Here is a 24,778-nt window from a genome sequence, read left to right as displayed (position 1 = left end):
TTGTACAGTCCCACTTTATTCCAGGACCAGTGGGTTATTTCCCTCCACCCACCAGGATCTATAGGAAGCCTCAAAACTTCAGAGGCTTTTCCCCCTCCCTCTCATACCTCATCACTGAGCATGCTCCTGTGTACAGCACTCTTATCCCAGGACAAGCAGGCAGCATATTCTTGACTGATGGGTGACGGCACCGACGGAGCCCCGGTACGGACAATTTTAGAGTGATTGCACTCTAAGAACTTGGAAAGTTCTAGCAGGCCCCTTCCCGCCCGACGGAGGCGCGCGGTCCCCAGTTTCTTAGTTTCCGCGGAGCTAAGAAGTCGCACTTTTCAACGGCTGTTGAAAAGATTTTTTCCTGACGCCTTCCCGCTCGCGAAATCTGTTAGGAAATTGTATTTCCTTTTTTTTCTTTTATTATTTCTTGTTAAAAAAAAAAAAAAAATTATTACTTTCTTTTTTCTTTTCTTTCGTCGGTTTTGCCCCGGCGGGGCCTGCTGCCACCATCGAGGTCTCGGCCTTCGATTTGGCAGAAGCCGTTTTTACTTTCATGCCCCCCCAGCCAGGGTTTAAAAAGTGCCAGCGGTGTGCACGGCCTATCTCTCTTACGGACCCGCACAACTGGTGCTTACAGTGCCTAGGTCCAGAGCATCAGGCTTCCACCTGCACCCGCTGTGCCACTTTGAAAAAACGTACATTAAAAAACCGACAAATCCAGCAACGGTTGCTTTTCGGTGCCGACATGTCTGACCCAGCGGCATCGACACCGGCATCGGCCCCAACTCAATCGGCACCCACTTCGTCGACGCCGCACAACACCGTGCCGGCGTCGCAACACCCAGGTAAGCCGGCTAAGAAGCCATCCCCGCTGGAGCGTCCTCCGGTCTCGATAGCAGCGAGCCCAGTCCTGCCGACCGCGAGGCGCCCGCGGAAGCGCTCCGCCCCTATTGAGGTGAGTCCCTCGACCTCGGGCTCCTCATCTTCGGGGCGTCGAGCGGCACCACAGGTACCGCAGAAGAAAAAGGCGGTACCGGTGCCTTCTCTGGACGAACGCATTGCATCTGTCCTGCAGTTGCAGCTAAAGGAGCAGTTACAGCAGCTCCTTCCTGCTCTCTTGGCACCGAGCCTTCCAGTCGCGGTCCGGTCTGAGCCACCGGTACCGGCAGTGGAGCAGCCTCTTTTATCTGCGTCCACTTTGTCGGTACCGGTCCACTCCGCTTCATCGGTCTCGATGCCAGTCCTCGCACCGGAACCGAGAGCGCAACACCAGGCTGTTCAGACTTTGGCACCCATGCAGCCTGTAACATCTCACGGTACCGTGTCTATGAGGTCAGGTAAGTTGGCACGCAAAACCCGACACCTGGAACCCTCCACTCTGGAGTCTCGAGACCCATATTAGGGACCCTGATTTGTGGGGTGACTCCGAAGAGCCTTTTCTTTCTGAGGGTGAGTGTTCCTCGGATGAGGATGATCCTGCTGCCCCCGATCCATCCTCAAAACAAGATTCTACATCTTTCACTTCCTGAAAGAGATGTGCGAATCTCTGTCTATTCCTTTGGAGGCTGAGTCTAAAAAATCCAAAGCCTTCCTTGATGCATTGGATTTTGACCAGCCTCCAAAGGAATTTCTCAAACTACCCCTCCATGACATCTTGAGGGAAACCTTTTATAAAAACCTGGAGACTCCCTTGACCATCCCAGGAGCTCCTCGTAAATTGGATTCTTTATACAAAGTGATTCCTATCCCTGGATTTGATAAGCCGCAGCTTCCACATGAATCCCTTCTTGTGGAATCTACGCTCAAAAAGTCTGCCGGAGCTAGTGTATACGCTTCTGTCCCTCCTGGCAGGGAAGGTAAAGCCATGGATAAGTTTGGTAAACGGTTATACCAGAACGCAATGCTAGCTAACAGATCTGGTAATTATGCTTTACATTTTTCTTTCTATCTTAAGCATCTTCTTACCACCATGGCTTCATTTGAAAAGTACCTTCCTGAACGAAAACGACAGGCTTTTCACCACTGCTCGTCATCTCTCTTCCAACTCCGTAAGTTTATGGTTCGCTCAATATATGACACCTTCGAACTTACTACCAGAGCAACGGCCATGTCTGTCGCTATGCGCTGCCTTGCTTGGCTCAGAGTGTCGGAGCTTGATGTCAACCATCAAGATCGGTTGGCCAATGCACCATGCCTGGGGGATGAACTCTTTGGGGAATCCATGGACTCTACCACCCAAAAGCTCTCCGCCCAAGAGACTAGATGGGATACTTTGCTAAAAACAAAAAAGAAGACTCCACCAGCGCGGCCTTTCAGACAGCAGTCGGCCTATCAACGCCGTTATGTGGCTCGTCCCTTGCCATCAGCTGCCCAACAACCTAGGCGCCAACGTCAGCAACAACGACAGACCCCTAGGCCACCACAGCAGCAACCTGCGAAGCCACCTCCACAGCAAAAGTCCACACAGCCCTTTTGACTTAGTTCTCCAGGGCATAGCCAGTTACCTACCATCTGCCCACTTACCTCAACCTATAGGTGGCCTTCTTACTTCTTTCCTCAGCCGTTGGGAGATCATCACCTCGGATCAATGGGTCCTCAACATCATCCGCCACGGCTACTCTCTCAACTTTCAGACACTTCCTGCCCAAAGTCTGCCAAGAGAGTCTGCTTTGAACACTCCTCAGTCTTCCCTCCTTCTTCAGGAGGTTCAATCCCTCCTCCTTCTGAACGCCATAGAGGAAGTTCCTCTAGATCAAAAGGGGCAGGGATTCTACTCCCGTTACTTTCTAGTCCCCAAAAAAACAGGAGATCTCAGACCCATTTTAGATCTTCACGATCTCAACAAATGCTTGGTCAAAGAAAAATTCAGGATGCTTTCTCTGGCCACTCTCTACCCTCTTCTCCATCAGGGCGACTGGCTATGCTCCCTCGATCTCAAAGAGGCATACACTCATATACCGGTCAATTTGGCCTCCAGACAGTACCTCCGCTTCATGATCAATCATTGTCATTACCAATACAAGGTGCTGCCCTTCGGTCTTGCCTCCTCTCCAAGAGTGTTCACCAAATGTCTGATTGTGGTGGCTGCCTTTCTACGCTCTCACCACCTTCAGGTCTTCCCTTACCTGGACGATTGGTTAATCAAGGCCAATTCATCTGACAGTACTCCTGGCCACCAACCAAACCATCCTATTTCTGCAACTTCTGGGGTTCGAGATCAATATACCCAAATCTCATCTCATCCCCACTCAGAGACTTCAATTCATTGGAGCGGTGCTGGACACAGTTCTCATGAGGGCATTCCTGCCGTCCAACCGTCTCCAAACTCTTCAATCTCTATGTCAGCAGCTACTTCTGCAAAGTTCCATCTCTGCCAAGCAAATGATGATACTCTTGGGTCACATGGCCTCCACAGTTCATGTCACACCCTTCGCACGTCTTCACCTGCGTACTCCTCAATGGACCCTAGCTACCCAGTGGTCCCAAGCGACGGATCCGTGCTCACGACACATATCTGTGACATCATCTCTTCGTCAGTCTCTACAATGGTGGTTGATATCCTCAAATCTCTCCAGAGGTCTTCTGTTCCATCTACCTCCTCATCAACTTGTCATCACCACCGACGCCTCCCCATATGCCTGGGGAGCTCATTTGAACGAATTCCAAACTTAAGGTCTTTGGACAGCCCAGGAAATGAAGCATCACATCAATTTCCTGGAACTCAGAGCGATGTTTTATGCCCTCAAGGCCTTCCAACATCTTCTCTTTCCTCAAGTCCTCCTGCTGTGCACAGACAATCAAGTTGCGATGTACTACATCAACAAACAGGGTGGGACAGGATCTCGCCTCTTGTGCCAGGAAGCCCAGAAGAGCAGGGGGAACAGAATTCCTTAGCAGACAAGCTCAGCAGAATTCTCCAGCCTCACGAGTGGACACTCGATCCTTTAACTCTACAGTCCATCTTCGCTCGGTGGGGCACTCCTCAGATAGACCTCTTTGCAGCTCCTCACAATCACCAGCTGCCCCTATTCTGCTCCAGACTCTACTCTCCTCACCGTCTGGCAGCGGATGCATTTCTCCTGGATTGGTCCAATCTGTTCCTGTATGCTTTCCCTCCACTTCCTCTCATGTTGCGAACCTTGTTCAAGCTCAACAGGGAACAAGCCACCATGATTCTCATCGCTCCACGGTGGCCCAGGCAACATTGGTTCTCCCTTCTACTTCAACTCAGTTCCAGGGAGCCTATTCTTCTTCCATTGTTTCCTTCTCTATTTACACAGCATCAGGAGACCCTTCTACATCCCAACCTCAAGTCTCTACACCTGACAGCTTGGTATCTCTCGGGCTGACTTCAAGTGATACTCTGTTGTCTCAGCCCGTTCGTTCTATTCTGGATACCTCCAGGAAACCGGCCACTCTGCAATGTTACCATCAGAAGTGGACACGATTTTCTTCCTGGTGTCTTCTCCATCATCATAATCCTACGTCCCTGGCAGTGGAGACCTTGTTGGATTACCTTCTTTCTTTGTCTGACTCTGGTCTCAAGTCTACTTCCATCAGAGTCCACCTCAGTGCTATTGCTGCTTTTCATGAGCCAATTCATGGGAAACTTCTCTCAGCTCATCCTTTGGTTTCCAGATTTATGCGGGGTCTTTTCAATGTGAAACCACCTCTTAAGGCCCCTCCTGTAGTCTGGGATCTCATTGTGGTTCTCTCCGCCTTAATGAAGCCTCTGTTTGAACCTCTGGCTACAACTCCTTTCAAGTTCCTCACTTGGAAAGTGCTCTTCCTTATTGCCCTTACCTCTGCCAGGAGGGTCAGTGAGCTACATGCACTAGTTGCGGATCCACCTTTTACAGTCTTTCATCATGACAAGGTGGTTCTGCGTACACATCCAAAGTTTCTCCCTAAGGTTGTCTCTGAATTCCATCTCAACCAATCCATTGTTCTGCCTGTCTTCTTTCCGAAACCTCACTCTCATTCTGGAGAACAGGCTCTGCATACTTTGGACTGTAAGCGGGCTCTAGCTTACTATTTAGAGCGTACTAAGCCCCACAGATCATCTCCCCAACTCTTTCTATCCTTTGATCCGAATAAATTGGGGCGTCCTGTTTCTAAACGTACGTTGTCTAATTGGCTGGCAGCGTGCATTTTATTCTGTTATGCTCAGACCAGACTATCACTGGAAGGTTCTGTCACGGCCCATAAAGTTCGAGCTATGGCAGCATCTGTAGCTTTCCTCCGTTCCACTCCTATTGAGGAAATCTGCAAGGCTGCTACTTGGTCTTCAGTTCATACTTTTACATCTCATTATTGTCTGAATGCATTCTCCAGACGGGATGGACACTTCGGCCAATCTGTTTTGCAAAATTTGTTTTCTTAATGGCCAACCTTCCCTCCGTCCCTCTTTTTGTTAGCTTGGAGGTCACCCATCAGTCAAGAATATGCTGCCTGCTTGTCCTGGGATAAAGCACAGTTACTTACCGTAACAGGTGTTATCCAGGGACAGCAGGCAGATATTCTTGCGTCCCACCCACCTCCCCGGGTTGGCTTCTTAGCTGGCTTATCCTAAATGGGGTCCGCGTGCCTCCGTCGGGCGGGAAGGCACTCGCGCGTGCGCGGTGCGGCCTGCTAGAACTTTCCAAGTTCTTAGAGTGCAATCACTCTAAAATTGTCCGTACCGGGGCTCCGTCGGTGCCGTCACCCATCAGTCAAGAATATCTGCCTGCTGTCCCTGGATAACACCTGTTACGGTAAGTAACTGATGTGCAGGCTGTCTAGGGGGCTTACTGCCGAGCAGGGAACTCCCCAAAAGCAGACATTCTCCAACAGTCAAGACGATCTCCTGTAATCAAGGATGTCCCAGCAGGGAACCGCACGAGGGCGAAAACCGCAAATGAAAAATACTGAAAGATCACAAAATAAAACACGAGCAGAAAAGATAAGCTCCTAGTCTGGCCTGTAGGAAGAAAAAGCACAGATCGGAGCTCTGGAACTGTTCCCTTGAGAGCTAACTCACCCCAGGTTTGTCTGCTATTTGAGTGAAGGCGCAACCAGGATCAGAGCCAGACTACATTTCTTCGCCAGGCGTTTGCACGACATGTCCACGGGTGGCAGAAGTCTCCGGCTGTGGTGGTCAGACCTGTGGAGCAGTCAGAAGACTTGAAATCCAGGTTTCCAGTTCACTGAGGCAGAGGATCTCCCTGTAAGCTGTGTTCAGCTCTGCCTAGTTTCTGTCATTCAGTACAGTGAGTAAAAGTTGCAGTGTTTCCTGTCAGCTCATAGTTATGTGAGAACAAGCTAACAGCTTCAATCGGAGATTTGGGGAGGGGGGGTCTTTAAGAAGGGGTTTTTAGGTGGTTCCTTGTATGCCCACCCTCCATCCCTAACATCCTAAAATCTGAGGGTTTTCTGTAGTTTTCCCAGGCTATTTTTAGTCAGAACAGGGCCTCAGTAGCCATTTTGGATTTTTCCAGATTTGATTTTAAAGTTATTTTTCATACTTGCCAGCTTCATTTTTTTGAAAGAAAACTACATAGATGACGTCCCCAGGGCAGGATGGGATGGATTCATGCCTCATTTGCGGTGTATGGCTGTCGGTTGCACAGCGTTGCGGCCTTCGAGGGGGGCGAGATTTGCTTGAATGCGGTGCCTTCGACTCCCATAAAATTGATATCAGGAGGCCCTGGGAAATGTGCTGGTGGCATTTCAGTGAAACGTATGCGCAGCTCTGGCGATAAATCACATAAATCTTCCAAGCATTCCAAATCTGAGACGCAGAAGTCGGCTTCTGCCATGGAGGATGGTTTTCCCCTGGAATTTGTTAATATGCTTTATCAGGCATATTTAGTTAAAAAGTCTGCCTGTTTCCCTTCCACTGGCCTCTGTGCCGGTCACAGGGACACCTGTTCCAAGGGACCAGGGTCTGTATTCTTGCCTTCCTGCAGGGATACCTGGGAGTGAGTCAGCTCTGCCTGCAGTTGCATCAGACACACTTTTCATTCCTCTGCTTTCGCAGGGCGGCACTGCGGCGGCCATGGATGGTGGTGATTCTAGTGGATCTGGACCCATGTGGAGCTTGTGATTTAGAAGAGGACCTCAAGGTGCGCAGATTGTTTAAACCTGCTCACCTTAAGAATAGCCTTACTGGGTCAGACCAATGGTCCATCAAGCTCAGTAGCTCATTCTTTTTTAAAAAAAATCTTTATTCATTTTCAAATTGAACAACAAGTGCACAAAAATACATTATACAAGTAATTCCAATATAGCACTATAATATCTAACGCATAAAAATCTAGTAATGTATTAACCCCCACCCAACCACCCACCCTTCATCTCATTTTCAACCGAAATAGAATTATACACGTGTTATATAACATATTATAACATATCCTATAAAATTATTCCCAACTCCACCCTCCCCCCTTGAGTGTGCTAAATACAACTAAGAAAGAAAAGAAAAGAATTGATGACTATTCATCACAATATTTTGCCAATGGCCCCCATATCTTTATAAAGTTATTATATGTCCCTTTTAGTACTGCTATTGCTCTTTCCATCTTAAAAATATGGCATAATGAATTCCACCAGAATGTGTAATTAAGATTCTTGTAATTTTTCCAATTATTGGTAATATGTTGAATGGCAACCCCTGTAGCTCATTCTTACGGTGGCCAATCCAGGTCATTAGTACCTGACCAAAACCCAAGGTGTAGCAATATTCTATGCTACCAAAACAGGGCAAGCAGTGGCTTCCCCCATGTCTTTCTCAATAACAGACTATGGACTTTTCCTCCAGGAACTTGTCCAAACCTTTCTTAAAACCAGCTACGCTATCTGCTCTTACCACATTCTTTGGCAATGCATTCCAGAGCTTAACTATTCTCTGAGTGAAAAAAAATTTCCTCCTATTGGTTTGATTGGTTTTTTTTTTTTTATCATTTCTTTATTCATTTTTAAACTTACATCAAGTGTACAGTAAACATCAACCAAATATAATACAACATCACTTGAAAAATTTTCAGTATCATACACCAAGAAGATTTAACCCCACCCCCCTCCCAAATTAATATACAACTAATATATACCACATGAAAATAATATCTTACGACAATCATCTATATATTCTTAATGGAAAAACAAGAAATCCCCCCTCAAATCCACATGTGTATTAAGATTGGGAAAAGTGTAACTTATTCATTACTATAATTTAATAAAGGTCCCCACACATCCTTAAATTTATTATAATAACCTTTTTGAACAGCCAACGCTCTTTCCATTTTATACACATGACAAACTGAAGACCACCAAAAACAATAATTCAGTCTTTTACAGTCCTTCCAATTATGTGTTATTTGTTGGATGGCAACTCCTGTTAATATCAATAAAAGCTTGTTATTATTAGCAGATATTTGACATTTAGCTCTCATAGACATGCCAAATAAAATTGTGTCATATGACAATGCTACATGGTTCTCTAACAAACAATTTATTTGATCCCAAATAGACTCCCATTGGTTTTAAAAATATTTCCCTGTAACTTCGAGTGTCCCCTAGTCTTTGTAATTTTTGATGGAGTGAAAAATCGATCCACTTGTACCCGTTCTACTCCACTCAGGATTTTGTAGACTTCACTCATATCTCCCCTCAGCCGTCTCTTTTCCAAGCTGAAGAGCCCTAACTGTTTGTCTTTCCTCATATGAAAGGCGTTCCATCACCTTTACTATCTTGGTCGCTCTTTGAACTTTTTCTAGTGCCACTATGGGCTCCTTTTTTTAAACTATAGTATACAACCCGTAGTGGAGAAATAATAATCGTAAAAGCTCATCAATCCCCACTATATCTTGAAAAGTGCAAACAATATTACTGACTAACTAGAGGGGCCTCAGTTAAGGAGCCTACGCAAGTCATAGACTCTGACCGCACAAGTCTGCGTAGATTTTTCAACTCCTTTGCTCCAATCATCGGCAACCCTCCAGTCCCTAACCTTCACTACGTTTAAAATTTTAAGTTTTATTGTACATAAATATTAATGCAAAAAAATACTCTCTAAAAAAATTTTTTAAATTCTTTTTAGCTTCTTCGGTTTTCAATTAAACAATGTGAATGCACTATTACTTTAAGGTGAGACTACATTTTAACATCAGAGTGTTCATGGTAGAGTTTAAAGTTACTTAGCTCCAACCAGACTGTATATTAACAGCGAATTGCTTCCAGACATGCCAACGCGGCCAGCGTTTCGTGGAGACTAATTACATCCACTGCTTCAGGGCCGATTAATGGAGCATGCTGCTAGAGTATCTCTGCACATTGAGACTTCTCCTGTGCAGAGATACTCTAGCAGCATGCTCCATTAATCGGCCCTGAAGCAGTGGATGTAATTAGTCTCCACGAAACGCTGGCCGCGTTGGCATGTCTGGAAGCAATTCGCTGTTAATATACAGTCTGGTTGGAGCTAAGTAACTTTAAACTCTACCATGAACACTCTGATGTTAAAATGTAGTCTCACCTTAAAGTAATAGTGCATTCACATTGTTTAATTGAAAACCGAAGAAGCTAAAAAGAATTTAAAAAATTTTTTTAGAGAGTATTTTTTTGCATTAATATTTATGTACAATAAAACTTAAAATTTTAAACGTAGTGAAGGTTAGGGACTGGAGGGTTGCCGATGATTGGAGCAAAGGAGTTGAAAAATCTACGCAGACTTGTGCGGTCAGAGTCTATGACTTGCGTAGGCTCCTTAACTGAGGCCCCTCTAGTTAGTCAGTAATATTGTTTACTCCTTTTTTTAAAGCCACACTAGGGCCTTAACGTGTGGACTAGCGCGCGCTAGCCGCTACCGCCTCCTCTTGAGCAGGCAGTAGATTTTCGGCTAGCGCGCGCTCAGTGTTCTCCCCAGAAATTTTTTCCAGCCGGGTGGCATGAAAAAGTAGCCGGGTGGGGTGGGACGGGGAAATTTGGTGGTGGAGAAAATTAAGGGCTCCTTTCACTAAGCTTCAATAGCGTTTTTAGCGCGTGCAGTTTTTAGCGCAGGGAGCTATGCTGAATGCCCAGCACTGCTCTCGACGCTCATAGGCTCCCTGCGCTAAAAACCGCTATTGCGGTTTAGTAAAAGGGGAGCCATAGTGCAAAATATAGACAGCAGATATAAATTCAGACACATTTTGATCACTAAATTGAAAATAAAATCATTTTTCCTACCTTATTGTCTGGTGATTTCATGTGTCTCTGGTTGCACTTTCTTCTTCTGACTGTGCATCCAATCTTTCTTCCCTTCTTTCAGCCTGTATGCTTCCTCTCCTCCAGACCTCATTCCCTCCCCCAATTTTTTCTTCCTCTCTCCCTGCCTCCCTTTCTTTTTTTTTCTTTCTTCATGCCCCCTTTTTTTTTTCTGTTTCTCTTCTTTCCTTCTGTCTCCCTGCCTGCCCTCTTTCTTTCTTTCTCCCTGCCCTCCCCCAAGCCACTGCCATCGGGGAACAGGCCCCCAAGCTGCCACCGCCACCATCGGATAACAGGCCAAAAAGCAGCCACCACCCCAAGCTCTCCCTGCTTCGGGCCGACCAGCATTCCTCTCCCCGACGTCAATTCTACCGTCTGAGAGGAAGTTCCGACCCAGTCAGGCAGCGATTGGCTGGCCAGAACTTCCTCTCCGACGGCAGAATTGATGTCAGGGAGAGGAAGGCTGACAGGCCCAAGATCGCGATCGACCTATTGGGAGAAATGCTGACGGGTCCTGCCTTCGCGGAAACAGAAAGTAGGCAGGACCCAGCAGCAAGAAGAGCAAATTGTAAGCTTCACTGACCTGTCTCCCGCCTTAGCCCCTAGCGAATGCATGCTTCGGGGCTCTTAACATGTGCGTGCTGGCTTCCCTTCTCTTCCACTCCCTCCCGGACATAACTTCCAGTTTCGGAGGGAAGAGAAGGGAAGGCAGCATGCACACATTAGAGCCCCAGAGCATAAGTTCGCTACGGGCTAAGGCGTGAAATCTCCAAGCCGGGTTTTTTTTGTTTGTTTTTTTTAAATGTTGAGCAGCAGCAGCAGAATTCAGGAGTGGATGATAGCCGGGCGGACTGGTTACAGATCACTAATAGCAGGTCAGCAATTTCATGTTTGAGTTCTTTTAGTACCCTGGGATGTATACCATCCAGTCCTGACGATTTATCACTTTTAAACTTGTCGGTTTGGCTCAGTACATCTTCCAGATTCACCAAGATTTCTTTCAGTTCCTCTGTATCATCACCCTTGAAAACCATTTGTGGTTCAGGTAGATCTCTTACATCTTATGGATTTAATCTCTGGATCTCTGCAGGAATTGAAGCTGCAGCTGGAACAACTGATCACTACTGAATGTTCCCTTATGAGTGACCAGAGGCCATAATCTTCCTCTTTTCCTGATCATCCTAATGTTGTTCAGATTCTTACAGATATCTGAGACATTCCAAAGGGTCGCTTGAAATTTGCTCAGGCCATGGCGTGGCTTTTTCCCATGGCAGATGGAAAGTGCTTGTTTCCTCGAAGGTGGATTCTTTGGTGGCACAGGTCACCAAGCACACATCTCTCCCTAGCGATGGGAGGTGGGTAAGGGTGGTCCTGATCTCTTCTGCATCCCATTTTTGCAGCATTGCACCTGACAACTTGGTATCTCTCGGCCTAACATCGGCTGATCTTTCTCAGCCTGTCAGACTAATCTTGGAAGCATTTAGAAAACCATTCACGCAGCAGTGTTATCAGCAAGAATGTACAGTTTTCCACCTGCTGTGTTCTTCATCATCATAAGCCTACATCCACCTCTGTTGTTACAGTATTGGACTTCTTAATTTATCCAATTCAGGTCTCAAAACCACTTCAATTAGAGTTCATCTCAGTGCTATCAATGCTTTCCATGAGCCAGTCGATGGGAAACCTCTCACTGCTCACCCTCTTGTGTCCAGATTTATGAAAGGACTTTTCAATGTCTAACCACCACTCAAACCACCTCCAGTAGTTTTGAATCTTAATGTGGTCCGTGTTGCTTTGAGGAAGCCTCCTTTTGAACCAATGTCTACGGCTCATGTCAAGTACCGTATTTTTTGCTCCATAAGATGCACCTGACCATAAGATGCACTCACCTCTAGAGGAGGAAAAACCAAGAAAAAAAAATTCTGAACCAAATGGTGTGCCCTGTACCCTGTTCTCACTCTGGTGGTCTAGTAGTAGGCTGGGATGATACAGGCCACATCTAGTGGTGGGCACATCTAATGGTAGGCATGTCTAGTGGCAGCCAGCCAGCCAGCTCCCAAATGTTTCTGGAAGTCAGGAATTGTCGAACAACAAGTGATGTGTGAGCCGGCGTGTTGTCATGGTGGAGCAACCAATTTTTGTTTTTCCACTTGTCTGGGCGTTTGCACCGAATGCTCTTGCTCAACTGCTTCAAAACCTCACAGTATGACTGTCCTACTATCTCACAAACATCGTGGATAGTTTGCCTACAATCTGCAAGGATAGTCTCACAAACTTTTGTTATGGTTTCCAGTGTTGTGCTTGTTGACAGTCATCTGGAACGGACATTGTTGTGGACAGATGTTCGTCTGTCCTGGAAGTGTTTGTACCAAAGTAAGGTTTTGCTTTGGCACATGGCATCATCTCCAAAGGCTTCCTGGAGCATACGATGGGTTTCTGCAGCAGATTTTTAAAGTTTGAAACAAAATTTGATGCAGATGTAAAATCTGTCATATCGAAATCCGCCAAGTCACTAAAACACAACCTTTACAAAATTGCACAGAACAAAACAACACAGCCACTCAGCTGCATGCCCGTTGGCACCTGATTCACAAAGCATACTGCTAAACATCTCTAGCGGCAGAAGGGCATATTATATCTAGTTTGTGCGTGCTGTTCACATTCCCTGAATTTTTGGGTAGTACTTCGTACATATTGAGATCTTTAAGTCTGTCCCCATACACTTTATGATGAAGGCCACACACCATTTTAGTAGCCTTCCTCTGGACTGACTCCATCCTTTTTATATATTTTTGAAGGTGTGGTCTCCAGAATTGCACTCAGTAATCTAAATGAGGTCTTACCAGAGTCTTATACAGGGGGGTATCAATACCTCCTTTTTCCTACTGGCCATACCTCTTCCTATGCACCCTAGCATCCTCTAGCTTTCGCTGTCACATTTCAATGTGTTTGGCCACCTTAAGACCATCACATACAATCATACCCAAGTTGTGCGTCACCCCCTAAACTGTACCGTTCCTTCAGGTTTTTACAGATCAAATGCATGACCTTGCATTTCTTAGCATTAAGTTTTAGCTGCCAAATTTCAGACCATTCTTCAAGTTTTGCTAGGTCTTTCTTCATGGTATCTTCCGCAAAGCGGCAAATCTTACCTGACAGCTTTTCAGCAATATTGCTTATAAAAATGTTAAAAAGAATAGGCTCAAGAACAGAATCTTGAGGCACACCACTGGTAATATCCCTTTCAATCAGAGCGATCTCCATTGACCACTACCCTCTGTCTTTCACTCAGCTAGATCTTGACCCAGCTCGTCACTTTGGGTCCCATCCCGAAGGCACTCAGTTCACTTAATTAGACATCTGTGTGGAACACTGTGAAAGGCTTTGTTAAAATCTAAATACACCACATCTAGCGTAAAATCTAAATACACCACATCTCTTATCAGATTTGTCTAACAAGACCTACCTCTAGTAAATTCATGTTATCCCAGGACAAGCAGGCAGCATATTCTCAACATATGGGTGACATCACCGACGGAGCCCCGCAGCAGACAGCCTCGAAAGCAAACTTGCTTGAAGATCTTTGAGCTTTTGAATGCTGCACCGCGCATGTGCGCATGCCTTCCCCCCCCCAAACTAGGGGGCACGTCTCCTGTGAGGATCCTCAGTTCGTTATTTTCCGCGGAGCCAAGAAGAAGTTTTTTCTTCAGCTCTGCAGCGAAATTTGCCTTCTATTCACGGCAGCTGTTTCTTTTCTTTTTAAAGTTCGGTCACTGTGTGTCTCTTTTCTTTTCTTTTTTGTGAAAAAATAAATAAATAAAAATAAAATAATTAATTGTTTTTCTACCGCTCCCGGTTCTTCAGCTGTGAACACAGAACAGAAATATTTGTTAAGCAATTCAGCATTTTCTTTATCAACGTCTACATATTTCTTCCTTTCCCTTTTGAGTTTCACAATGCCACTTTTTTGCACTTCTTCCTATCACTGATAAAATGTCCATTTGTATCTTTGCTTTCCTGATTACTTGACAAGCCTCTCTCAACTTTTCCAGATATTTTTGCCTGTCTTCCTCTTTCTGTGATCTTTTGTAGTTTATGAAAGCTTACCTCATATTCCTTCTCTGCTACTACTTTTGAGAACCAAAGTGACCTTCTTTTCCTCTTGCTTTTAATTACTTTCCTCACAAAACGGTTTGTCACCCTTACAATAACTCTTTTCAGTTTTACCCACTGCATTTCTACCCCTTCCAGGCGTTCCCATCCAGACAACAATTCCTTGACATAATCCCCCATCCGAACAAAGTATAGAAGGATACCATGCTGCATAGCCCTTGAACTAAGACTGATGCTGTAGTAACTAGACTAGCTTATGTTAGGTGGAGGGAGGGAAATATATTATTAGAGAAAAATATCCAGGTAATTGTAAATAAAGGCTCAGTGGAGCCAAATCACAGCCACAGTTTTAGTTGAACCGGAATTTCAAAGGAGCAAGAAGAAACTGGCAGATTAGGGAGCTGGTAGAACTAGCCTGGCTTGCTCTTGAGACTGACTTAAATTGCATAGTCCCCAGTATGTGAGCCGATTTGATTGTATATTCATTTTGAAACCTGTTAAATATCTTTAAGAACTCATGATCAGTTTGGTTCTGTCTATAATACTTCAATTAGAAATCTAAGACTAGTTAATAACAGGGTTCACTGTAGTTTGCTGTGAGCCTGTCTGATTTGATTTTCTAGTGCCTTAATCAGTATACCCCCACATATGTCAAACACAAGGCACATGGAGTGATTCCAGCCCGCCTGGCCGTTTTATGCTTTCCACGGTGACTATGCACCTGACACTACACTCTCCAGGAATCTCCTTGAATTCCCAACTCCCCCACCTATCTGCTGCTGAAATTTAAAATCTTCGGGCAGCCATCACAAAGCCAGCCTCCCGCCATTGGCCTGCCCCGGAAGTATTCTTTCTGCAACTTCCTGCTTACTGACTAAACGACAAAGGTAGGGGAAATTATTTTATTTTCAATTTAGTGATTGAATTGTGTCAATTTTGAGAATTTACATTTGCTGTCTATATTTTGCACTGTTCAGGAAGAAATGCATTTGTTTCTATTTCTCTGAGGTTATACTACCTGCAGAGTCTTGCATCTTAGAGTTTTGTTTGAATATATTAGTACTTTTAGTTTATGGTTCCATATTTGCAAAGGGGTTATCTGTATTCTGGTAGGAATGAATGTTGAGAAGCATACAGTGTGCTTTGTAGTTTAATTTTGTGGTTAACCTTTATGTGGTGTTAATAAGATTATATTGTGTATATATGAAAAATGGTATTACAGTTAGTACTATTATGGGGGCGGGGTCTGGGGTGGAGCAGTACTATTATGGGGGCCATAATAGTACAACATATTACCAGTAATTGGAAATATTACAGTAGACTAAATTATACCTTCTGATGGAATTCGTTATGCCACATTTACAAAATGGAAAGAATAATTGCCATTCAAAAAGGGAGTTATAATAATTTTAAAAAGCTTTGAGGGCCATTGACAAGTTATTGCAATGATTAGACACCATTATTCATTGAAGGAACACTTTGCACGTAGGGGGGAGGGGAGAAAGTATAAAGTTATATTAAGGATTGATCAATTGATAATATTTATATGAAATTTTTGATTGAAATGTTTGTGGGAGGGGAGGGTATAAATGTGTTTTTAAGAAAATGTTAAAAGAAATACAAGAGATGTTTACAGGGTTTTATTGATGTAATATTGTGATCTTGATGTTAGATGGAAAAATGAATAAAGAATTTGAAAAAAAAAAAAAAAAAGACGTTTGAGGGGTGGAATGGTGATATTGTGGCCCAGTAAAATCATTGAACAAGCTCTCCAACCCTAGTCGCGAGCCAGTGGTTTTAACCTGCGGGTTTAAAGCGGGGCTGCACTGCAGCATGTTCTGGAACAGAACACACCGTAGTGCAGCCCCGCGTTAATCCTGCGGGTTAAAACCAAGGGCTCACACTGCAGGGAAGGGCAATCCCCGGCAGTAGCAGCCTCTTCTCTTTCGCTGATTCAGACACCAGGGATCCCCCTTCCTCCTCAGAGCCCCGATGATGGGGCAGAAGATGACAGCAGCGAGCACAACAAAGATGCTCCGGTACAGAGGCTCGCAGAGAGGCAGGGTGACAGAGAGCAGGGCACTGATCACATTTGCCTGCTTTAGCTGTGCACGGCCTCTGAAACTAATTTTTCCCGGGCACAGAATGAGTACAGGGGGGTCAGGAAGCATTGATCCGAGGCTAGCAGGGCTGGGATTTCAGAGTGCAGAGAGCAGGACAGTCGGCAAGAATGTGAGCGACTGGTCCTCAGCAGTTGCTTGTTTTGGGATCGGCCAGCCCAACTGGTGTTCCTTCTTTAGTTTAGTGAATCGTTCGGATTCACAAAGTGGTCAGGACATGATCGGTGGGCTTAGTGAATCTAGCTCTAAGTATCTTAACAAAAAATTTGGCTTGCAACTTAGCCTTATGTTACACCCCTGGTATACCCGCTGCTGCTTCTCCTTTTGTAATGCTAAAATTGATTTTAATTTGAAAAGAAATAGGATCCTCTTGTATGTATGTTAAGTGATGTTAATAATCAAAGTTTGTGTAAATTTATTTTGTGTTAATGTTGTGTTTCAGGTCTCGCTCGCGAAGTAAACACTCTCGAAAGAGCAGAAGTCGAAGTGCAAGCAGCAAAAGCAGCCCCTCAAAGAGCCATTCAAGGTCAGGATAAGTGTGTGTTTTCATATTCACATGAATGTTTTAGGATTGATTAAGAGGAGAAATTTAATCTTCAGTCCAATATCTTTCCTTGAGTCCTGCCAGACTAATCCACAAAAAGTGGGTCATGTTCCTCTTGGCAGCAGATGGAGATAGAGAAAAAAGCTCAGAGTTGACTGTTCTGTCTTCTCTTCAATATACCTATGTCAGTGATAAGAACCAGGAGAAACATTATCCAAACCAAATCTGATTCAGCCAAAAATGTCTGTCCTTGGTCACTAACTCATTTACTGGTTTTCCTTCTTTTACAAAGAACATGTGAAGGAAATAATGAATTTCATATCGTTTGACTTTGGGTGCTATATATATATATATTATATATATATATTTTTAACACTTTTGACTTTTTCAGGTCTAGATCACATTCCAGAAGCAAAAGCCGTAGTCGAAGTAAGAGCCAGGGTCACAGCAAAAAGGTGAAGAAGAGCCGGAGCACAAGTAAAGAAAATAAAAGCAGGAGCCGAAGTAAGAGTTTGGAGAAGGAACAGAGCCAAAGTAAAGAGAATACAGAAGAGAATATTGAAAATGAGGAGAACGAGAGAGCACCGAGTAGGAGTCCCAGTTGTGAAAACAATAGGGAGGACAGCAGTGGCAGGAATGAAAGTAACAACAAGGATAGAGATGAGGAAGAGAGCTTAAATAGAAGCAGGAGCAATGAAGAAAGCATCAGCAAGGTTAGAAGCAAAAGCAAAGAGCGTAAGAACCGCAGAAGCAGGAGTAAAAGTAAAGACAAGAGGAAAGGAAGGAAGAGGAGCAGAGAAAAGAGTAGAAGTAGAAGCAGAAGCCACAGCAAGAGAGAAAAGAGCAAGAAACACAGCAAACGAGATAGATCAAACAGAAAGAAGGAGGAAAACAAGGAACCTTCCAAGTCTAGATCAAGGTCTCCTTCCAAAGAAGAAGAGCCATTGCAAGAAGAATTGGATCAGAAAGAGGTGCCTAGTGAGAGAAAAGATCTAGAGGCAAGTCGGGAGTCCCGCTCAAAGTCCAGATCCAACTCTAGGTCCCAAACTACCAAGAAATCTGAATCACGCTCACGATCTAGATCCAACCCTAGGTCCCAAACCACCAAGAAATCTGAATCACGATCACGCTCTAGATCCAACCCCAAATCCCAAGCCACCAAGAAATCTGAATCACGATCACGCTCTAGATCCAACCCCAAGTCCCAAGCCACCAAGAAATCTGAATCACGCTCACGATCTAGATCCATTCCCAAGTCCCAAACCACGAAGAAATCTGAATCACGCTCACGATCTAGATCCAACCCCAAGTCCCAAGCCAACAGGAAATCTGAATCACGATCTAGATCCAACCCTAAGTCCCAAGCCAACAGGAAGTCTGAATCACGATCTAGATCCAACCCCAAGTCCCAAGCCAACAGGAAGTCTGAATCACGATCTAGATCCAACCCCAAGTCCCAAGCCAACAGGAAGTCTGAATCACGATCTAGATCCAACCCCAAGTCCCAAGCCAACAGGAAATCTCGATCACGATCTAGATCCAACCCCAAGTCCCAAGCCAACAGGAAATCTCGATCACGATCTAGATCCAACCCCAAGTCCCAAGCCAACAGGAAATCACGATCTAGATCCAACCCCAAGTCCCAAGCCAACAGGAAATCTGAATCTCGATCACGATCTAGATCCAACCCCAAGTACCAAGCCAACAGGAAATCTGAATCTCGATCACGATCTAGATCCAACCCCAAGTCCCAAGCCAACAGGAAATCTGAATCTCGATCACGATCTAGATCCAACCCCAAGTCCCAAGCCAACAGGAAATCTGAATCTCGATCACGATCTAGATCCAACCCCAAGTCCCAAGCCAACAGGAAATCTGAATCACGATCACGATCTAGATCCAACCCCAAGTCCCAAGCCAACAGGAAATCTGAATCACAGTGTAGATCCAACCCTAGGTCCCAAGCCAACAGGAAATCTGAATCACGCTCACGGTCTGGATCCAACCCAAGGTCCGAAGCCAACAGGAAATCTGAATCACGATCCAGATCCAACACTAGGTCCCAAGCTAATGCAAAATCCAAATCTCGCTCACGGTCCAGATCTAACTCTCGGTCCGAAGCCCATGAAAAATCTGTATCCCGTTCACGGTCCAGATCCAATCCTCGGTCCCAATCTAGTGTGAAATCTGAATCCCGCTCCCGGTCCAGATCAAATCCGAGGTTCCAAGCACATGTAATGTCAGAAACCCGCTCCCGGTCCAGATCAAATCCGAAGTTTCAAGCCCATGTAATGTCTGAATCTCGTTCCCGGTCAAAATCAGCTTCAAAAACTCGGTCACAATCCAGGTCTATGTCTAGATCTCCCTCACGTTCCCGCTCCAGATCTCGTTCTCGGTCCTAGATTACTGCAAATTCATTTGGAACTATCCTAATGAGGAAATATCTTTTTTTCTATTTTTTCTATTTTTTTTTTTTTTTTTTTTAACGTTTGGTAGTTGTAGCATAAGTGATTTAAGTAGCACATGTCAATGCTGTACATTTTAAATTATCCTAATGATGTGTCTGTAATTGTCAAATTAGTTGATGGTCTTTGATGAATGATGACTTATAGGTAGGTATGGTGATTACAGCTTTTTTTCTGCTGCTCCTCTCCCCCACCCTTCCCAACAACAAAAAAAACAACAAAATAAAAAAACATGCCCCTGATTTGGTATAATGGCATTTTAGTGTAAAGTCCAAAGTCATTATGTTTTCATATAACTTTTTTTTATTTAATCACCCTGTTGTTTTCCTTCATGGACTTTTGAGTTGTAAGTAAGGTGGTGAAGAGAATTAAAACATATACTAATCCATAGGAAAAATGTAGAATTCCATATTCTAGTTTTGTGCTAGTCTTCCTGTTTTATATTTTCTTGCTTTTTCTTATTTTTTTTTTTCTGCTTCCACCTGGCAACCATTCAGTGACCCCTGTTTCCATGACATTTGAATAAAGACTATTTTTGCTTGACAATGTTTGATGATGGTGGTTCCATATGAGACTTTTAGAGTAAATACATTGTTAAGAATTTAAAATTTCAAGTGAGGCATGTGTAAACAGAAGATTTACATATAAATTTGGGCAGGGAAATTATCTGAAGATGAGCATCATCAGTGGTACCCCTTGTTTGAGAATGGCTAAGTATAAGAATTGGTGAGGATGGGGGATGTGCCATTCTTATTTTTTATAAATTTATGTAGCACAACAGTAACCCATTGGGTGGCATTAGGAAAGAGGCATTTGAGCTTTACCCAGACAACTCGTAGGAATTAAAGTTATATTTGAATCTCAACTCAGGGACCCTTACAGAAGAAATAACATTTAGTGTTTGGAACTTTTCTTGCAGTCTTGATAATTTCTTCTGTCCAGGTTGTAACCTGAATGTACATAACTTTGATTTGTGCTTATCAGCAGTATATAAAGAATTTTAATTTAATTTTTTAGTTTTATCTCAACAATATGGTTTCTTATAAGAGGTCATTCTCCAAAGGTAATAACATTTAGAAATGTAGTGTGACTTATGAAAGGGACTCAGGCTTTTCAGTGTTGAAAAAAAAATAAAAAGCTGGATGGACATTGAGGGTTTTAGTCTGCTCCAAATCAAAACTCGCAGCTTTTTAGATTATGTGGATCTAAGAGCAAAGAAAATTTTTTTAGAAAGATGATTATCTAAAATGGAAGACTTACACTAAGCGTGAGCAGGAATTTGAATACTGTATATACTTAACTATAAACCAAGGTAACCCTTTTCCCCAAAAAAAGGAGGAAAAAAGGATGACTCAAATTTAAACCAAGATTAGAAATTTGGGTGATCCTGAGCCAGTCATCTTGCCATAAGTTTTAACAAAAAAAATTTTAACTTTAAATATTTTTATTAGCACAAAACCACACACCATTTACAATAACAGCAGTTTGAACAATATTGGTTTAGATAAACAATCCTTTCCACCATAATCTCCCTGCTACCTACCCCCTTCTCTCCCTGTGGCAGCTCAAAATTGGGGAGAGGTATCAGGTATGAGGGCATTCAATTTATCTACCTGAGAATGAAAGAAAGTAGCAAGTGTGTAGAAACAAGTCTGAATGTTGTAACACATCCCAAGATAACTCATATTTAGTTGTGGCTCAGTGCAAGTCTAACATTCAGTAGACAGGATGTCAGGAGAGTCCTCGTGTGAATCAATTAAGAAACTGCTAGATTTGGAGCACCATTAAATTATAAAATTTCCCACAAAAGAAGAGGAAAAAGCCAAAGGAGATCCATGAATGCATGACTGCAGTTTATGGTGAGTCTTCCCCATTATCCTACAAAGTAAAAATTTTGGAACAAAGGGTTTAAGTGGCTAGAGAGTCCACTGAATATGATCCTTGCATTGGGCCACCTGTGGAAGCAACTTCCACAGAAATGTACACGAATAACTGAAGAAATGGGCGTCTCGGCAGATACAATTAGGAAAATAATTCATGAAAATTTGGGCATGTCCAAGGTTAGTGCAAGATGGGTTCCAAGAATGCTGATACCATGTCAGAAAGCTACGAGGCTCCAGTGCTGTCAGGAGAACTTGGAGATGCTCCATGAAGACCAAATTTATTTTTTCATCGTTTGGTGACGAGATGAGACTTGGGTCTATCACCAAAATCCTGAGTTCAAAAAGGAGTCAATGCAGTGGAAACACAAGTCACCCCACCCCAAAAGAGTTCAAGACAGAAAAATCTGCAAAGTCATGGCAGCTGTCTTCTGGGATGACGAAGGATTTTTGCTTCTGGAGTTTATGCCACAGTAAACAACCATAACCGGGGAGAGTTACGCCAAAACAATGAATGCTTTGTGGGAGTCAATCAAGGAGAAAAGATAAGGAAAACTCATAGCAGGTGTGCTACTGCTTCATGATAATAACAAAGAACCGGCATGGCTCACTGTAGAGGTGAAGGAAGCGATCAGAGACAAGAAAACTTCGTTTAAGGAATGGAAAAGGTCAAAAACGGATGAAAACTGAAATAAGCACAAACAACATCAATGCAGGTGCCATAAGATGGAAAAAGGTGCCAAAAAGAGACTACGAGGAAAAAATAAACAAGGAGGCGAAAAACTTCAAGCCGTTCTTTCGATATATTAAGGGGAAACGACCCGCGAAGGAAGCGGTGGGGCCGTTGAATGACCGTGGAATAAAGGGAGTGCTAAAGGAGGACAAAGAAATCGCCGACAAACTCAACACATTTTTTGCGTCTGTATTTACCGAAGAGGATATACACAGCATATCGGAACCCATCAGGCTATATGCTGGAAAAGAAGATGAGAAACTGACACAGTTGACGGTCAGTCTAGAAGAGGTATGCAAGCAGATTGATAGGCTCAAGAGTGACAAATCCCCAGGACCAGATGGCATCCATCCGAGGGTCATCAAGGAACTGAAAGGGACTAGCTGAACTGCTTCAGCTAATAGCCAATCTGTCTTATCAAATTGGGAAAGATTCTGGAAGACTGAAAGGTGGCGAATGTTACACCGATCTTCAAAAGAGGTTCGAGGGGAGATCCAGGAAACTACAGACTGGTGAGTCTGACTTCGGTACCAGGAAAGATGGTAGAAGCGCTGACGGACACGATCTGATGAGGACCAGCCAGCACGGTTTCAGTAAAGGCAGATCTTGCCTGACGAACCTGCTGCACTTCTTTTAGGGAGTAAACAGGCAGATAGACAAGGGCGACCCGGTTGGCACTGTTTATCTGGATTTTCAGAAGGCGTTCGACAAAGTTCCACATGAACGACTACTTCGGAAAATTGCATGCCATGGAATCAAGGGTGAAACACTCACGTGGATTAAAAATTGGCTGGAGCATAGGAAACAGAGAGTGGGGGTAAATGGACAATTCTCAGACTGAAAGAGCGTCACCAGCGGGGTGCCGCAGGGCTCAGTGCTTGGACCTGTGCTCTTCAACATCTTTATAAACGAACTGGACATTGGTACGACGAGCAAGGTGATTAAATTTGCGGACGATAACAAAGTTATACAGAGTAGTGAAGACATGGGGATTGCAAAGATCTGCAATGTAACATAATCAAGCTTGAGAAATGGGCTTCTACTGGACACCAGGCCGCAATGTGGTATAAATTAATATCTGGATATATAAATAAAAAACCAAAAAATGGTCTTAGAGACATTTGGAGCATTGAGATTAAACATCAAATTAATGCATCTCAATGGCCACGACTTTGGTCTTGGAGGATAAGATGTACAGTTTCAGCATCTATGAGACAAACATGGTTTTTTCTTTTGCATAGAGCTTTTTGGACCCCTGTTCGTTTACAAAAATTAGATAGCTCTAAGTCTAATAAATGTTGGCACTGTCATCTTGAGGCGGGGACATTAGATCATCTTTTATTCTATTGTCCATATATATTACTATTTTGGAAATCAATTTGGCCTCAAATAAATAGGATGATGGACAATCCAGTAGCCTTGACTTATGATACTATTCTATTTGGTACAACAATGAGAGCAAAAAGTCAAATTTCGTCACATAATAATAAACTTTTATTCATATTAACTGGAGTAGCAATTCAACAAATAACATGTAACTGGAAAAATTATGACAGACTAAGTTATAACTTCTGGTGGAATTCGGTATGCCATATATATAAAATGGAGCGCACAATAGCAACACAGAAAGGATATTTTGGTAAATTTCTGAAGATTTGGAGACCATTAACAGATTTTTGTAATGATTACCGTAATAACATTTTCCCATAATAAGCGGGGATATGGGTGGGTACTATATCATTTATCTCACAATATGTATAAATTAATTAATGTATTTTCAAATACTATGTTAGAATTTCTGAAATATGAAGGGAGGGCTTGGGGAGGGTTATTTTATTTATATTTGTCATACATATTAAATGATTTATATATTATCTAAAACATGATAAAAATATGAATATAAATATATATTGTACTTAAAATATTAATGAAAGAAAATCAAGTGTGTATTTATAAGATTATATGTATTTTTCTGATACACTTGCTGTAATATGAAAAAAATGAATAAAGAAAATAAAACAGAGAAATGGGCATCGACGTGGCGAATGAGGTTCAATGTGGATAAGAGCAAAGTGATGAATCCAGAAACAACCATTCCATGTTTGCTTGAGTTAATTGAGAAATTTGGAAAATTTTCCAGTTACAAGATAAATTGGAATAAATCAGAAGTTCTTCCACTAAATGTACATTGTTCTTTCTTTTCTTAATCCTGGTCTTCCTTTTTCTTGCTTAAAAAAAAAAAGAAAGACCCTTTTTCTTTCTTTCTCGTTGCCTTCAGGCTTTGACGACGGAGCCTACTTTTTCACCTCAGCTTATCTACTTTGATATGGCTGAGGCGGTTTTTCCTAACTTAATGTCCTGGCCGTTAATGGGTTTCAAGAAGTGTGGCAGGTGCCAGCGGACAATTTCCATGAGAGACCCACACTCGTGGTGCATTCAGTGTCTCAAGCCGGACCACCACACTGATTCTTGTTCGCGGTGTTCTCTGAAAAAGCACACCTTAAAAAACCGACTTCTACAACAGAAACAGCTTTTGGTACCACAATGGAAGGGGACTAATCTCTTCGTCCTTCGACATCTACGGCACTAAAAGTAAAAGTACTGCAATTGGCGGCACTAACAGCCAAAGTACTGAATTTCATGGCACCGAGGTATTTGGCATCACCTTCCTCACCGGTATCACAGCCTCTTGTTCCATCCAGTAAGCCAGC

General features: G+C 43.4%; 1 protein-coding gene across 2 annotated transcripts in view; it reads left to right on the top strand.

Moving 5' to 3' along the window:
• Nucleotides 1-19,997, top strand: part of SRSF4 (serine and arginine rich splicing factor 4) — a 32,518-nt gene extending 12,521 nt beyond the window's left edge. For both annotated transcript variants that reach the window (XM_033955605.1, XM_033955606.1), the window contains 2 exons: nucleotides 16,888-16,971; nucleotides 17,381-19,997. In XM_033955605.1, coding sequence (XP_033811496.1) covers nucleotides 16,888-16,971; nucleotides 17,381-19,391 — 2,095 coding nt within the window. In that variant the 3' untranslated portion in view covers nucleotides 19,392-19,997. The remainder of the gene's footprint in view (nucleotides 1-16,887; nucleotides 16,972-17,380) is intronic.
• Nucleotides 19,998-24,778: the final 4,781 nt, after the last annotated feature.

This window comes from Geotrypetes seraphini, chromosome 8 (genome assembly GCF_902459505.1).
Source record: "Geotrypetes seraphini chromosome 8, aGeoSer1.1, whole genome shotgun sequence".
NCBI classification, from domain to species: domain Eukaryota; kingdom Metazoa; phylum Chordata; class Amphibia; order Gymnophiona; family Dermophiidae; genus Geotrypetes; species Geotrypetes seraphini.
Note: the sequence above shows the minus strand (reverse complement) of the source record. Positions and strands in the feature narration are given on the sequence as shown.